Source organism: Protomyctophum parallelum, assembly GCF_964188405.1.
Source record: "Protomyctophum parallelum genome assembly, chromosome: 13".
NCBI classification, from domain to species: domain Eukaryota; kingdom Metazoa; phylum Chordata; class Actinopteri; order Myctophiformes; family Myctophidae; genus Protomyctophum; species Protomyctophum parallelum.
In genome coordinates this window covers 23,562,748-23,579,789 of record NC_139708.1, presented here as the reverse complement: position 1 = coordinate 23,579,789, position 17,042 = coordinate 23,562,748, and the positions used below count along the sequence as shown (strand labels likewise).

The 17,042-nt window shown below is 41.8% G+C and overlaps 1 protein-coding gene across 1 annotated transcript; it reads right to left on the bottom strand.

The window, feature by feature from the left end:
* Nucleotides 1-14,207: 14,207 nt before the first annotated feature.
* Nucleotides 14,208-17,000, bottom strand: ndufa4a (NDUFA4 mitochondrial complex associated a). Its single transcript, XM_083779636.1, has 4 exons — nucleotides 16,840-17,000; nucleotides 15,904-15,992; nucleotides 15,037-15,097; nucleotides 14,208-14,526 (listed from the first exon to the last, which is right to left on the bottom strand). Exons 1-4 carry the CDS (start codon nucleotides 16,879-16,881, stop codon nucleotides 14,470-14,472), a joined length of 249 nt encoding a protein of 82 aa, XP_083635762.1. The 5' UTR covers nucleotides 16,882-17,000; the 3' UTR covers nucleotides 14,208-14,469.
* Between the last annotated feature and the right edge of the window lie 42 nt (nucleotides 17,001-17,042).

Here is a 17,042-nt window from a genome sequence, read left to right as displayed (position 1 = left end):
CCCTAGACAATGATTCATCTGGGCCATGCATAGACATTTTGGGGGACAGGGGGCTCAGTGATTTCCACACCAACGCAAATCATTTCCACAGTGCCAGTATCTAAACACTTTTCTTTTACATTCCATTATTAGGAATATTAAGATTCTAGATCAGCAGTTCTGCTCTGACATGCTTGATATTTTCATGTTCTGTATAATTTTGTTCCACTGCATTGATTTTATAATCGAGACATAAGGTACAACTACTGCATACAGTTTGATTTTAGTAACATGTTTTTGAGCTATTTGTTACATCTGACTGCGTAAGAGTGAAAATTTATGTGTTTTGCCTTTCATTGGAGACATGCCTCTTCTAGCAGAGTTGAATGTGACTTATTCTTTTTCCCAATCAAAGTTGATTGACTGAATTGAAAGGAGCATTGTGTGACTGCAAACAATAATAACAATTTTAAACATTGTGTTTTTGGAAAACAGCTTATAAAAAGTTAAACTAATTACTAGGCCTAAACAACCAATGCAACACTTAAAAGCCCACATAGCAACAACATAACTGCTATTATATTTGCATATTTTGTAAGTTGTCCTGCATGGATTTTAGGTCTGAACAGGATACATATTGAGCCATTTTACACAGCCTATTTCTGAGACCCATAAAATACATCCTTTCTTACAAATTCTGATGTGTGTGCAAAGTTGCATAACATTTTTGATGCCATTTAGTCAGGAATAATACACAGATAATTAGAATAATATTAAATAATTCCTTTTTTGCATTTCAATAGTGCTTCACAATGGTAAGGGCATGTTCTTATACTGAGGGCATGAGGGTTAGGGTTAGGCCCTATAACCATGCAGGTGCCTAACGCACGTTCACATCCTTGTAAGTAACTGAAGGAACCTGAATTGGCAATAAAGGAGGGGGGGGGGGGGGGGGTGAAGGAGGGAAAATGATAAGATGGAGTATGCTATGTGACTGTGTGGCTGAGTTGACGTGATGAATAGAAAGTTCCCTTGGCTGTGGACAGATGCTGGTTTCAGAGACAGCTGGTGGGGGTGGGGACACCTGTCTCTGTCTCTCTCCGTCTCCTTCTCCTCTGGTGTTGAGAAAGCAACAGATGGAGTCCGAAGGTTTTCCTCCAGTCCCAATGCAGCTCCTGCAGTCTGTCCATCTCTGGCTGCCCAAAGTGAGGGCCATGAGCCAGGGGAACATGAGGACACTGCCCGCCCCCGGCCCTCCCCACCACCAGGGTCAAGTGCTTTACAGAGTGGGGTTGCCCTGTCACCCTTTCTCTCTGACTAGCACTCTGCTGCCTCCCTATGGACAAAGGGAGTTCTACACTGTCACTGTCATCCTGACTGAAGATGCTGCTATATTCAGGCAAAATGCCTGAGAGAGAGAGAGAGAGAGAGAGAGAGAGGTTTTCAAGTAAACTTACATTCTTCAGTTGGAGGCTACATGGGCCTGTTATTTGTTAATGTTTCAGACTGTCCTTTGAAATTCAATAAGGAGTGCAGAGTGAGAGAGGCGAGAGAGACAAACGGTGAGGCAAAATCATTGTCAGATGTATTGTTACACCATTATCCGCACCCAGCCTGTCAATGTGCGTATTCTACGTCTGCTCACACCATTATCCTCCCCCAGTGCTTTGGATATATGGCATGTATAATTATCAACCTAATCTGTCACGGAACCTGTGATCCACAGACTTCAATGACCTCCTCGTATCTGTCTCCATAACAAGCAAGCAAACCTTGGGGGACCGAGCCTTCAGTGTTCCAGCCTCCGACCCTTTACAGTTTTTCATGATTGTTAACACACAAAAAAAAAGAAAACTTGGCACAATTTGCACAACAATCACTTCAGTCTTCATGTACCTAATCGCTCTACACAATTTGCACTACATCACACTCCCTTTTCTGCATTAGACTCTGACTTTCCTTCTTTACACTCTGATATCAATTACACATTACCTTGTTGTCCAAACACTACACACAATGTTCAGTTGTTGCACACACTTCTCACATGGAATCTCAAAGCATCAACCTACAACACACAATTAGTCAAATCTCCAAACATTCAGATCTGGTGAGCAATTTGCATTCAGCACTGCAGCATAAAAGGGACTTGAGGGCCTCTGTTTTGTTTGGTGAACAATGGAGAACCTTGAAGAAATCGACAACCAGAGAAGGAGAGGGATAAGAGTGAGAGGAGGATGAGGAGGAAGAGGAGGAGGAGGAGAAAGAAGATGGAGAACAGTCATATCTAATGAGATTTGGGCAACATGTGGTTGACCATGTGCTCAATCATGGTTTGACCATGAGCCAGAGGGTCCAACCCAATCTCAGCCACTACACAGTTGCTGGCATCATTAGAACATGTTTCTGTTCTATTCCTTCCACCTTATTCTCCTTTCCTGAATCCTATTGAGGAGTTATTTTCAGCTTGGAGGTAGAAGGTATATGAACGGAACCCACAGAGCCGGCTTAGAGCAGGCTGGTTTACAATAACAAAAATAAAATAAAAATAAATAAAACATTTTTTCGGCTGCATATGTGTGTGCTGTTTTATGTTTGACTATGAAAAAGTAGGCCTATACACGGAGTCATTTTACAAAAGGAGAAATAGCTCATTCTCCAGAGTCATTGTCATTCATGTGTGTTCCATTTCTATGATTGTGTTTTAAATTTTTCACTTCATTGTGCTGTAAATGCTTGGTAGTGTGTAGCCAATGCTTAGTTGTGTGTACTCGAATGAATGCCTGTGTGTGTCATTTGAAAATATGGCTGTGTGTACCAAATGAAAACACGAGTTCCGTTTTGGGAACAGTTAAGTGATTTGATGGCAAAGAGTCATCATGGAAAAGGAGAGTCAGGGTTTAGCATTTTGTGTGTTAGGTTTTCAGTTTTGTGTGTGCAGTTTTGAGAATGCTGTTATACGTTGTGAAAAACGTGTGTTAACAATCGTGAAAAACTGTAAATTTGGAACTCTCTTCCACTGGACTCTTTTAAGGCTGCCTTGAAAAGATTATTAGATTAGATTAGATGTATTATTATTATTATTATTATTATTATTATTATTATTATTAATTATTATTATTATGTGTGACAGTGTGATGAGCAGTCAAATGTGACACAGAGGGGGTCATAGCGAAACATCAAAACCCTGCCATAATGAAGCCCATCACAGAAAGGTTGCACGGTGACCTTTCTGTCAGCATCTCTATGGCAGATCAATGCAGCGGGTCACAGCAGAGGCACAGTGACCTCATCAGGGATTCTTTTAAGGCATATAATCCACCTGAGTCAGTTGCACCTCTGCGCCTCCTATTAACCTCCCGGCCATTTGTTTGTACTGACACCCAGGGCTTTAATTACTAGCTGCAGACGAGAGAACAACTTGTCGAGATTAAAAAAAAAACAACCCAAAAACAGCTAGTGTTTACTAAAAAAAAAAGAGCAGATTCTTTCTGTAGAAATTATACAGTGAGCATGATCAAAGACATTATTCTCTCAAGCTATAGAGATCCCTCAAGTCATTATGATGAGACATGTCTTCCCTGTTGTCAGTGTCGATTCAGAAATCCAAGTCTGTTCTGGTCTTCAACAGACTGAGACAGATTCAGTGGTGTACTGTAGGTGTCTGTGTTCATTAACAGCATAGATGATTGTGACTAAGGTCCTATAGCTCTCTCTCTTGCAGCAGCAGCATGCAGCATAACTGGGTTGTTTCTTCTTTCTCACAGCAGCCTGTACGGCTCCCAACGGTGCCTTTAGAGCACATTAATGGTTCCTCCACTACACGGGAGGAACGTTGCAGTTAACTTGTAGCGAAAAGCTTCCTCTCAGCACTAAAGGAATAAGCCCAGCTCCCATAGCAGTTATTGATATTTAAATCTCAGACTTGACTTGGTGGAGCTTGATATTTACAGTGTGTGTATACAGTGGCTGTGCCCTCCTCCGTCAGACTCCAGGTCATGACAGCGATTGAATGTATACAATTCAGAGATGGCCTGGGGGTCTGACATCAGTGAGACACTTGTGTGACATCCAAAGCACTTTGTTTGGTGTGGTGGTCAGGGCTTAGGTGTGGGGTCTTATACATTTTTGAATTGCCTTTTAAAGGACCATCTAAATGTATAAGTCAGTGTCTCCTCACACCATTGGCCATATCTCATAGACAGATTTATTGATATAGATAGATGGATAATTGCATACTGTAAATATATGACCTTTAATATGTTCAAGAATTTAATATAAAAGATAAATAGATATCTGTAAAGGCAGACTCTCAATTCACTGAACATGAAAATAATCTAAGGGTCCCATTTCAGCAAATAATTTTGCCATTTAGTAAATGACCCGGAGGCTCTGTTGGTGACCAGTGGAAGTGGACTTATGGGGAAAACAAGAGAGTGGACAGGCTGTCAAGATGCATAATGTTCTGCCAGATTCACTGAAGCCTATAGGACTGATTTTATACTTCACAAAAGTCACAATGCGTTGCATCACAACAATAACACGATAATACAACAAAGTAGGATTTCGGTTTCGGACTGGTGTCGGTGGTGGTCAACGCGAGAGAAGCACAGGATGGAGAGGGGCTTTCTGGGGGAGGGGGGGGGGGGTGGAAAACAGAGGGCACGGTTTGTGGCATAGTGGTAGCGTGGTTCTAATCAGCTACTGGCAAGCGACTGAGCGGGCGGCGTCCCTGCAGCGGCACCCCAGGTCGGAAGCCGGTTTGAAGTTTAACCCATTTTGGGCAGGAACCCATTTTGGTGTAAGCATTATGATATGCTTCAGCTATTGAAAAATAGCAGATCTACAAGCTCATAGCGCGCCACCGAGTGGCGCGCTATGAGCTTGTAGATCTGCTATTTTTGAAAAATCGTAAAAATGTGCCTCAAATTTGGAATATATTTTTTCAGAACAAACGTTTCTAACTCAAATCTTTGCTTCTGGGGAGGTCATATTTTCAGATCATTTTTGGGGTCCTTGACATGAAATGTTGAGTGATATAGGCCTAGAAACACAGGTATTTCAGGAAACTGTCAGGATTTAGAAGACACTTTTTTTCAGGCCTAAATGGGTTAATGATGCCAGCTGCCAGCTCTGCCAGTCTGCGAGCACTAACGAGCTGGCACTGCCGAAGGCTCGGGCCGTGGCGGCAAAGCACCTGGAAATGTAGCACACGTTTCAGGGGGGCGGGGCACTACCCGGGCCTGTGGAGGGGGCTGCTGTAGACCCAGGACAGCATGGAGAGCCCGGATCTCTTTGAAGAGCGCCCCCATTTCCATATTTCATTACGCATTGCTGACTGACAAGGCCCAGCCAGATGTTCTATTTTCAGCTATTTAAATTTTGACCTGCTTTTCCTATCGTGGATGCAAAGAAAAAAGAAAAAGAGGGAAGATTTAATCAAAACACAAATGCCAAGGATGATGGAAACTTGGAAGCTTGCTTGTTTGTTTCCATCCGTCTATTTGCCACCAGAATGTAACCAAATATGCTGGTGAAATTCAGTCCCCAGAGGTATACATACTGTAACTGTATACAGAGTAGGCCTACTGTTGATACAATAATAATATTATTATTGTTCATAATAATAATGAACAATAGTAGGCTATAGATAGAACAATAGTATACGGTAGTATATGGCAGTAGGCCCTATCCCGCCCTATGCTTAACCCATTTAGGCCTAAGTCCGATTCTAAAAACGCCTCTAAATCCTGAACTAAGGTTTCTGAAAAACTTCAAATATTTATATAGCGGCATCAAAAATTTTACATTTTTGAATACTGTACATACTGTACAGAACCCAAATATGGGTTCCCGGCCTGAGGGGGTAAGATTATGATACCAATATGGGTTGCCGCCCAGTTAAACAGTATACATACAATTTGGTTACATTTAATTGTAAACTCTCAGAGTTAACACTGAGGATTTTACTGTGTCCCAGCAATTCCTCTGGAATTGTATGCTAAATTGTCGAGTCCTTACTCAATCGCTCACTCAGAAACACTTTGACAGTCTTGACCTTTCTTTCAGTGCGTCTACAGCAAATGGCACTTTGTCAGCATGACTAAATGAGTTTAAGTGATTGTGATTAAGATGGTACAAAAACAGCTATAGACTCCCAGCCTCAGTTTGCAATATCTCCGGTACCCGTTCATTTGTTTGCACGAGATAGAAATGAAGGAAGAGAGCAGCTGTGTGGAAAGACAATAAAAAGTGAGTATAGGCCTAAAGTTGGTGAACTAAGTAGCTATATTCCGTGAAGTTTATATTTTCATTGGGTGTACAAGTCATGTTTTTAATATGCCTTTATCAAATGATATAGAGAGATGGTATAGGGTAGTGCCCAAGCCCTGTTAGCCATGCAGCCTATATGATCTGTGGTGCGCTTGCTAGGCCTGATGTGTACAACCTTTATTCAAATAGTTTAATTTGTATTGGAGTGTGAAGCTTGAACAATAGGTTAATTGCGGACCGCTACAGAGAAACATGTGGATATTAACCTACCAATAAGGACCCAGGCCAAATGCCATTGCGCAGTAGCCTACACCAACAAGTCTATGCGTGGCATGTGAAACTATATCGTGCTGTATTTTGCTTTCCATTTCATGGTCATGGTCATGTGAGGAGAGAGAGAGAGAGAGAGAGAGAGAGAGAGAGAGAGAGAGAGAGAGATGTGGATGGATCAACGTGCGTGCGCATATAAGGCACATCTCTCTCATGTTTAGGTAAATGTCACGGCCGTGGATATACACGGCTTGGGAAGGCTTTTTATTTACCTTGAAAGTGCAGTGCTCGGGGGCACGGTGGCACAGTTGGTAGTGCTGTCGCCTCACAGCTAGAAGGTCCTGGGTTCGATTCCCACTCGGGACGCTGTGGGTGCTGGCGGCGTGCTTCCTCCTCCACGTCATCAGTGCCCATACCCGAAGGCGGGGTTGGCGAAAGGGCCTTTCTGTGTGGAGTTTGCATGTACACCTAGGGTAGGTACCCTCACAAAAAAACATGCCGTAATCCTGGTCACTATAAACTGCCTGATGGAGGGGAAAGGAACTGGTTGGAATAACGTGTTCCTTCCACGCGCTACGTCCAACCAGGGAAACTCCCCCCTGTCAGGTGTAAAGGAGCAACTTGGACACTCAGGCATGAAGGAAGCATGAGTTCAAGTCCGTTGCTCTCCCCATGTCCCCCATATATGGGGACTAGGTTGGCGGAGGGTGTGTAGAGCCCAGGATCACATTAGATGATTGACACAGGGGTGAAAAATGGGTTACAAAATCGTGGGATATTTTTTTTTTCTTTTTTAAGAAAAGAAAGTGCAGTGCGAGTCAACAACAAAGTACAAAAAATAAATAATACTGGCCAAAACAACATTCCAAAAAAACAAAACAAACACGTGAAAATATATATACAATCAAGAGACAAGCAGGAACTGGTACAGGCTTTTCCCTGGCTGGCAGTCCTCCCCTGTTGTCTCTTACCTAGCCTCAAGTGAGACAGAACTGCATGCCTCCACCTGCAGCAATCCTGCTCTTAAACAGGTAGGGCAAACCATCCTCTATAATTAAGTAAGTGGTCATTCGTTAACTCGCCACACGGATAATGAGTAATTCTTCCACATTACTATATACATTAAAAGAATACAAGATATACAAACACTCAACTATTTCACAGGTCCAATTCATTTAGAGAACCTAACATAAACAAGACCAAACATAATACAGACAGGAGCAAACACTCCTCCTCCTCTACAGTACTTGGCACCCTCCAATCTAGAGAGGAGTGTCAGCACTGCAGAGGGGAGACGGGTGACAGACATACCAATGCAACTTCAGTGTCAATAAATACAAATAAACATTTAAAACTCTTTCAACCATTGTGTTAATTACTAAAAATGTCATGTGTACAATATATATAAAACCGTTACTTCCAGTCCAGCTGTTTGTCAATTGATCAAGTTGACTTAACTGTGTGGTCTTTTTGCAAGGTCCTTGATATTGTCTAAGGGCAGGGGCTGCCCCGTGACGTGACAGATCCCATCTCTCACACGTTACAATTCTGGAAATTCCTGGAATAGTGGAATACAACAGGAAAAAAGGTTTCAGCACCACGGAGAGCGCTCTCCGAACTGACAAGGTGCAGCGGTATAAAGCGGACTGATAGACTGATAATCCACAAACAGCATTTTTGCAAGTTGGAACACTGAGGACTCCTTAGCAATCTCTTCTTTAAAACAGACCCTGTTTGACAGGAGTTGAGTGGGAAAGTCATTAGCTAGGTCCCTGTTGTATAGTGGTCAGATAGACGTTTTGCCTTTTCATATAGCTCATCGTCGCCTGCATTCTGGAGGGTCATGGGGTGCAGAGCCTCAAACAAGAGAGAGGTCTCGCGCATACTAATTAATCTTTGGGACAGCTGGTTGATTATGTCCAGATTGGCATTGAAAATATTAACTCTGAAATAGCTTTCTGCATTGGATAGCTCATCTTCACACAGCTCGTCAAAATGACGTTTCTTTCTTCTTACTCTTGTATTTTCTAAGGTATTCTGAGCTCCCCATTTGTCTGCAAGCGTCTGTGCTGTTGTCTTTGCCTCATCAAAAGCATTCCTGTACTCAGACAAGACCTTTATCATATTCTCCAGCAAGTTCAGGCCTTCTGCATTTCCATGTCTTTGGTTTGGAGTAATTGTACAAGTCATGTTTTTAATATGCCTTTATCAAATAATGATATAGACTATAGAGAGAGGGTAGTGCCCAAGCCCTGTTAGCCATGCCATATGATCTGTGGTGCGCTTGCAGGCCTACACTCTCAATTAGGGATTTTCCCAGAGGTTAATTTCACTGATGTGTACAACCTTTATTCAAATAGTTTAATTTGTATTGGAGTGTGAAGCTTGAACAATAGGTTAATTGCGGACCGCTACAGAGAAACTGTGGATATTAACCTACCAATAAGGACCCAGGCCAAATGCCATTGCGCAGTAGCCTACACCAACAAGTCTATGCGTGTCATGTGAAACTATATCGTGCTGTATTTTGCTTTCCATTTCATGGTCATGGTCATGTGAGGGGAGAGAGAGAGAGAGAGAGAGAGAGAGAGAGAGAGAGAGAGGGTGCAGAGAGAGAGAGGTGTGAATGGAATCATCGTGCGTGCGCATATATGGCACATCTCTCTCATGTTTAGGTAATTGTCACGGAAAGCCGTGGATCTACAAGCTCCAAGTGTTGCGTCCACATGCAGCGCGTTGTGAGCTTGCCGATCGTCGGTGCCCCACACACCATGAATCCAAGCAGAGGTCCTCACAAGTATAGGTAAACACTGCCAGTGGTCAGCGCAATGGCCCGTTGCAAAGAAGATGATATTTTACTTGTGCGATATTCAGATAATCTTCAACCGATTGTTATAATTCGAAGTGGTATATTAGTAGCCCATACTAAAAGTATTAAAAGTACAAATTATAAAGTACACTTTCATCTCAAAGTGTTGTGAGTTTGTATACAGGTATAGGGCTATTCTTACTAGCATATATTTGTAATAGGGCTTGGTTAAAGGACGACTTCACCCATTTTCAACCTATGTTCATAAAGTTGGCCCTCACTAATAGAAAAAATCACACCCGTGTGAACTGACACTGAGTGGTGAAGCTCCTCCCCCCCACCTCTCTCTCTCTCTCCCTCATTAGCAGGCAACATTGCAGCACTATCCCTCTCTCTGTTTTTGGCGCCCCCTACTGGTACCCTATAGTCATATACTGGTGCTCATGACCACATGGGTACATACATAGGTGTACACATTGCTGGTTGTAGGAGTGGTTGCACCACTGAGTGTTAATTAGTTAGGACCAATTACAGTAGGCCTATCTAAAAATACGAATACACGAGTAAAGTAGGTTACAGATAATCCAAATAATTTACAGAAATCAAAAAGTAACTCGGGTGGCACATTGGTAAAGTGCATGCCCACCACCACCACCACTGTCCACTGCGGATTCTGGGGTTTTGAATCCACCACAGTGCATCTTTGTTGAGCGTCTAAACAAACACAGTGTGTGTGTGTGTGTGTGTGTGTGTGTGTGTGTGTGTGTGTGTGTGTGTGTGTTCGGGGGAACGAAAGCTGGGGCAGGGAGCGTGATATTTGGGCGGTACCTGTCAGCAGGGAGGGAGTGTTTTTTGTTCAGGAGGAGTAGGGTGGGGGCTCTATATGTCCTCCTAGTGAGGGCTCTTTACTGGCAGGTGAGTCAGTACTTGTGTAACGTATAGGTTACAGCAGTTACAAGTTTACAACACACAAATGTGAATAATGAGAGAAAAGGGGGAGAAAATGCAACTGTCCTGTCAGTGTCCACAGTCACTACTGGAGAGAGTGGGCTGTAGAGGGCAACAGAATACACTGCAAAAACAACTTGCGACTGTGAACGAAAGAATAAAATAAAAATAAACACTAATTCATGCCAGCTCTCACACAATCCTGAGCATTAATGTATCTTACTGTGTGGGGAAGCATGTGTGTGTGTGTGTGTGTGTGTGTGTGTGTGTGTGTGTGTGTGTGTGTGTGTGTGTGTGTGTGTGCGTGCGCGTGCGTGCGTGCAGAGTGACAGAGAGAAAAACGAGATGGATAATTAGGGGTGGATATTGTTATAGAGGTGAATGTGAATAGCACAAACATCCTGGTTGTGATTTTGAAGTGCAAAGCCTGATTCTATTTCTGGGTGTGCTGCTGTCACATCCTATACTGTATGTTAGACTGACAATTACACTGTATTATTACTAGAGAACATTACAAGTCTTATAGTTATTAGAGATAGTTATAGGAATTGTTTCCAGAGATGTGTGACCTATAGTCTGACAGTTTGGTGTACTTCTGTGAATGTAGTGTATCAGCAACCGTAATAAAGCAATCAAAACGTGGAACTAAACTGGTTAAGATTAGATACTATCATATTTGTCCCATTGTTAGGGGTCAGGCAGGTATGCTGCTGGTGGCGAAAAAGAAAACTTCTGGGAACTCAGATTAGTCTGTGCTGTCTGGAGCTACCTTTAAGTTAGTGCGGTCCTTTTTAAGGGCAATTTGGTCAGGCTTATACCAAACCTATCAAATGCCAAGTTTAGTTTATTTTTATGCATGGGAAAGGAAGATTTCCTCATTCAAAGAAGAAGAAAGTTACCAGCAGCATAATCTGAGTTCCCAGAAGTTTTATTTTTCGCCACTAGGCGGGCGAGTTTGAAAGCGTCGGAAGGTCTTTGCCCTGGCAGGCACCAACAAGTTCACCTTGTTGACCACGCCTACTGACCTACCTTCCAAACGTATGGTACTCTAGTCTAGAAGAAGTTTAAACATCAGATGTATCAAGGGTGTGTATGGATAAGGATTATGATGAGCAAAAGTATACAAAAATATCAGGATGTATGGAAAGAAAACGTGATGTGACAAGAAGAGAGCTTGTGCACCTCTGCTCTGCAGTGGCCGTACATACAGATTAACAGGGACAGTTGTGAAATTGAGATGCAGGAGTAATTATAAAAGTGATATTTTACACTCAGTGAAATGTGTTCTGAGCAAAATGAAATTTAATTAACTTGTTATGCTTTAATGCTATTAAAATGTATTTACATGAGATGTTATTTTTGGTTCAATGCATCTTCTCCCTGCCAGTACAAATTATGAAAATAGAAAAGGGTGCTCCTCTGAGTGGGCTTGGCCAGGCTGGCTGGGTGGCCTTCCCAGCCTGTCATGGTTTGCAGCCGGCAGGACAACTATCTGAACAATTCAACCTACTGAGACATTTTATATTCAAATACTTCAGAAAATGGGTTCGCAGAATTCATCTGACTTAGTCCCCATTTGAGAAACATCTTCTAAGCACACTCTGCTCTAACACTATAGGCCTGACATCTTACAACATACTGATTAGTAATTTACCACTCTACAATACTATGCCTGTAAAGAAAAAAAGGGAATCTGATTTGGGGTGCCTTTATGATGACATCGATTGGCATTACATACTTGAATGCTCTCAGACTTTCTTAATCTCAGTTTAGATTTTTTAATAGAACCCATTATACTCCACATAGATTACATAGAATATTCAATAATGATCCCCCCAACTGCCAGAGATGCAAAGTCTCTGATGGAGAGATTTGCTTCATATACCGTGGAGCTGTCCATGCTTGGAGTTCTGGAAATATATAGTTTGAACAACTTCAGAAATAGTAGGGTGTGACATAGTACTCAATCCTAGGATCTGGATTTTGAGAGACATACTGTAGGGACTTTATTTTGCTGGCTGGCACAGCCAAAAATGGAAATCTGAAAATCCTCCCTCTCAGAGACATTGGTTGAACGAGTTAACTTATGTTGTACTCCTGAAAAGATTGTATACATACATTGTAAGGAGGAAAATATGGGGTTCCTTTATGTCTTTATTGCATCATGGTAACTAAATTGGATCAATAAAAAGACTTGTTTGACATGTTTGTCTAAAAAAAAAGATGTTGGTTTGTTACTGTAGAGTGAGAAATCAATGTTGCATATCAAGCTAATCATCAAATGACCCCTGGATTTTTGTTAGACATGATTTGGTCCAATATGGTCTGTCATTTTGCCCAGAATTCCCTTATTATATATATGCTTTAGAGATTATAGTGAAACTGTTCAAAATAGCCATTCCTGTACGTTATTTTAGTCAATCATTTAAGTGGATGCCACCTGCGTTGCACCCTTAGGGGTGCTGGACTATGTGAAAACCACTGACCTGGCATGTGCAGATAGGCTATATAGTACGAAGGATAAGCAGAATACAATTATCCTAAGCAAATATCTTTTAGCCATCCAAAGCCGCAAAACATAAGGTGTTATGTACTGCAGCACAAAGTAATAAACCACAAAACAAAGTTTAAACTTAAACACATTTGAGACCACCATTATATATTCAAAACATTACAAACACCTAATATTTTACTAATTTAACGGAGTTTGAAGAAATTGCTTTTCAGATCCCAATACAGATGATCTATATTGTAGATCTTGTTGAGCTGGTCATTTTGAAAGTGGCTCTCAAGTCAAAAAGGTGTGTGCACCCCTGATCTATAACAAATGTTCATTTTGGAAAATTCATAGATACTTTTAGGATGTTTTGCTACACCACATTGAAACTTTGCTTCAATCTTATTTGATATATTTTATGTAAAAGTACAATTCTGAGGAATGAAAACAATTAATTTTACAATAAAGAAAGGCTTGAATCTGTGCAAATTTGCAATTATCAAAAAGGGGATCTGGAAAATCAGATGCCAGAGGTTAAGAGTAAGCCAACATCAAAATGTACCATGGAATATTGCTATAGTAGGCATATTGTGCTGAAAGTTAACTTTGTTATGTTGAGAGGAAATAAAGTGTAAAAGGTAAAATATGACAGTGGCACACTAAAGCCTTGAGAGGGTACGTGAAGTTTTGGACTTGGGTTACATGGGTTTCTATTAAAATGTGAAGGTCTCCTTGACATTTTCTGCATTGTGTTGGCTGCTCATCCTTGTCGCATATTTCCATGCTGGAGAGATGAACAGCATGACCCGTTGACATTTACAAACTCATCTGGCAGAGAGCGATGGCATTCTATAAGGAGAAACACCTCGGTGCATTTCTGTATCTGTGCCTCATCTGCTGTACTTGAGTTAACTCTGGGACAACAAATCATTGCTTTACTCACCAAATATAAATCAACCTTTTCAGAGAGTGCAATGTTGTCTTTTAGGTTCACCTTCCGGAGTCATTTGCAGTAGGTCTTATAGCACATCATAAGCCAGCACACTAATGCTGCAGTGCAGCACTGGGCAGATGTTTAGGTCATGTTAATGAACAAAACACATGCAGAGCTGCACAGAAGCTTCCTGAACCAGTGAACCAACGTGTCTACCACCAGAGGGAGCCAGGTTTTTTGTTGGGAGCAGGATCAAATGTGGTATGCAACACACAGGCAGATAAGGCACTGGACAGTGGCCAAGAATAGTGTCATAAATGTGGCAGCTGGGTTAAGGCAGGACAAAGGTGGCATGCCCTTAGAGTATAATGCATTGACTGTAAACAACATGTGGAAGGGCAAGTGTCACAGCAGTGCTGACAGCAATTGTCTGAGTATCTTCGACAGCGAAAGGACGTCTGAGGAATCATATGATTCAAAACAAAAAGAAAGGAGACTGATTATTTTCCATTATGTAGGATACTCCTTAAACTTTATTAGACAACCACAAAGAGTGAGAAAAGAGACATTGGTTCAAAAAGTCAATGGGATTAAAGGGGAAAACAAAATGGATAAAACAGAATATTGTGCGGTTATTGCTTCTTTACATCCATTTAGTTTAGGGAACTACCGTAGTTCAAATTAGGGGAGTGTGATGTGCATATCACTTGTTCTTTTCTCAAGCCTTTGGTCCAGTTCAGTTCCCTTCCAGCAGATAAGATCTTAGAAGTCAGGACCATTCTTCGTCAGCTTGCTGTAGTCTTGGTTAACTGAATAAAACTGGGGGGGGGGGGGGGGGTGTAGATCAGATATTGTCGTGAATAGATTTAGTGTACAGGGGACAAAAAGAAGGGGTCCTTGTATAGACATACTGTAGGGTCTTTAGAAATAAATTAGGCAAGTTATTTTATTTCAACACACAAGAATCCTGTGTTGTGGAGATTTGACTAAAAGCGAATGTCTATAAAGAAAAACAAAATACCATCCATCAAATCACACACTTGACAATGCTAGTCACTGAAATGTTAAGATAACTAACTTCATAAGCATAACCAATTTAAAGTTTGTTTTTGAACCTCAATCCAATAACAGAGGGCCTGACAGGTTAAGCTCCTGCTCCTAACCTGAACTCGGTGACCAGCTAATTATCATAAGTTAACCAGAAAAAACCATTCGATGCAGTCATTATCCACAAGCTAGGGAACATTCTTTCTGCCCCTTTCTGGAAAAACTTGATAAAAACTTTAACAATATATCTGACGTTCTCCAAGTGTAGTGTCTGAATCTCACCTTGTACTGATCAGTGGGCTTGTACTTGTTCCATGGCTCTGCGGCTCCTCTCCTGTCCCAGCTGTATAAACGGCAAAAGAGACAGGTGAACAAATGTGCCATTGTTGAATCTATACACTGAAAATATTGTACCTGCAAGTGTACTACACTGATGGTATCACAACTACCAATATTCAGCATTACTGGTATCAATATTGGCATGATGCATCTTCATGTCTGCCACATGATGCGTTGACGGTAGTAGCGACAAAGCAAACAGGCTACAAGTCATTTCCAATGGAAGCCAGCGACGTGAAGCTACAAACTGAAGCCTGACACTTGTCGTCACAAGTACATGGATGGAGCTGGTTTCAGTGCTCCAATGACGCAATAAAGTGTCAGTCTGACATGTTATTGTTTCACTACTTCCACTCCCCTTCTCTGTTCCATAAAAGGAAGAAACATCATTCTTGCCGTTAACCAGTTCTGTGCCACTGGCTTGAGCTACACTTCAACAGCAACTCGGCAATGAAGCAGGCCAACCACGTAGAGTCTGTGGGGGCCGCAGCCCCCATGAAGACTCCCAGGGCCCCCATGAAGATTTTCATGGACATTTTACATTTACATTACAGATTTTCTGGGAATTCCGAACATTTTGGACCTCTCCGCCGGCAATCTGAGAATCCCATCGTCAAATATTCGGGAAAACAGCGCCTCCCCCTGTTGTTCCTCAACTGTTGCGAGGCAACAGTCTGTCTTGAGAGACTACTCCGCCGGGGGAGTATTGATCAAACTCTTCGGCTCTGAAGCAGGCCATACTTGGTCATGTTTTAGTTTGTCGCTACAGCATCAACTACCCCACTCCAGATGAGAACAGTTCTTCCTTACCAGACTTCAGGGTTCCTGAGGCCCAGGCGAGCGAGGTAAGCCCCGCACATTAAACCCCCAAGGCCAATGAAGCCGAAAAGGGGAATTAACTGTTGGCAAAGAAAAATACATGGTAAGGGCCTTCATTATTATGAGTGTAGCTGCTTCTGTAATGAAATTGAACATGTCATATACTAACATAACAAGCACAGTATTTGTTACATTTTCAAATTGTAAATTTGATTTAGGCTCCTCGACATTCTAATCTATATAGAAAAAAGGTAGAGGGCCACACATTTACCACCAAGAATGAAGAACCTAATGAAAGTGAATAATTTAAATAATTCATCACGAGGAGCTAGTAGTCCATCCATAGAGGTAAAGAAATGTGACCCAAATACATTCTGTCCTCAAGTCACCCATTGCCCTTCAAGTTCACAGGGAGCCGTCACATGAAGTCGCGGGCCCAAATGTCTTCTGCGTTTAATTATGCTACATCATTTGCAGTAATTATTTGCGATAGCGAATATCACAGCCATAGTAATACTGTAGCTCATAAAATGTCATACTGACGTTGTTCTGTACACTAGTACACCATTTTGCTAACTAGTATAGCTGCTGCAGCAATGGCCCATTCGGCTAATGCAGAGCCATGGGCTAATGATTTGCCAACAACAGTAATAGACGCCATGACCTGATTTGACTCCAGTCAGCATCAGTTGCCAGAAAGCGAACACGACAAACAGTCAAACAATCATATTATAGAAGGAGTAGCTGTTCATAAATATTCGTTTATCTATCGTTATCTATCATATAACTAGAACTCGTCAACACTAGCAACTTCCACTAGCTAGTAGCTATGCTAGTTAACGCTAACCTAGAGAGCAACTCAACACACTGGAATGTCTTCAACAGTGAATGTAGTGGTATTCGTTTAACAAAATATACAGTACTTACAGCTGGGTGGTTTTTCATTTGTTTGGCGACGGTGGCCAGCATTGTGACGTTTGCGCTTTGATTATCTCCCCAAAAAGAAAAGGATTTTAACCGCGGTCGAGTGAGACCTGTCCTTACTCTGAACTCAGCTGACTGCAGTCTGGGACTGGGACGATGATTATATACGTAGAAATTAAATTCGCTTAGGAGGTTGCAGATCCGGG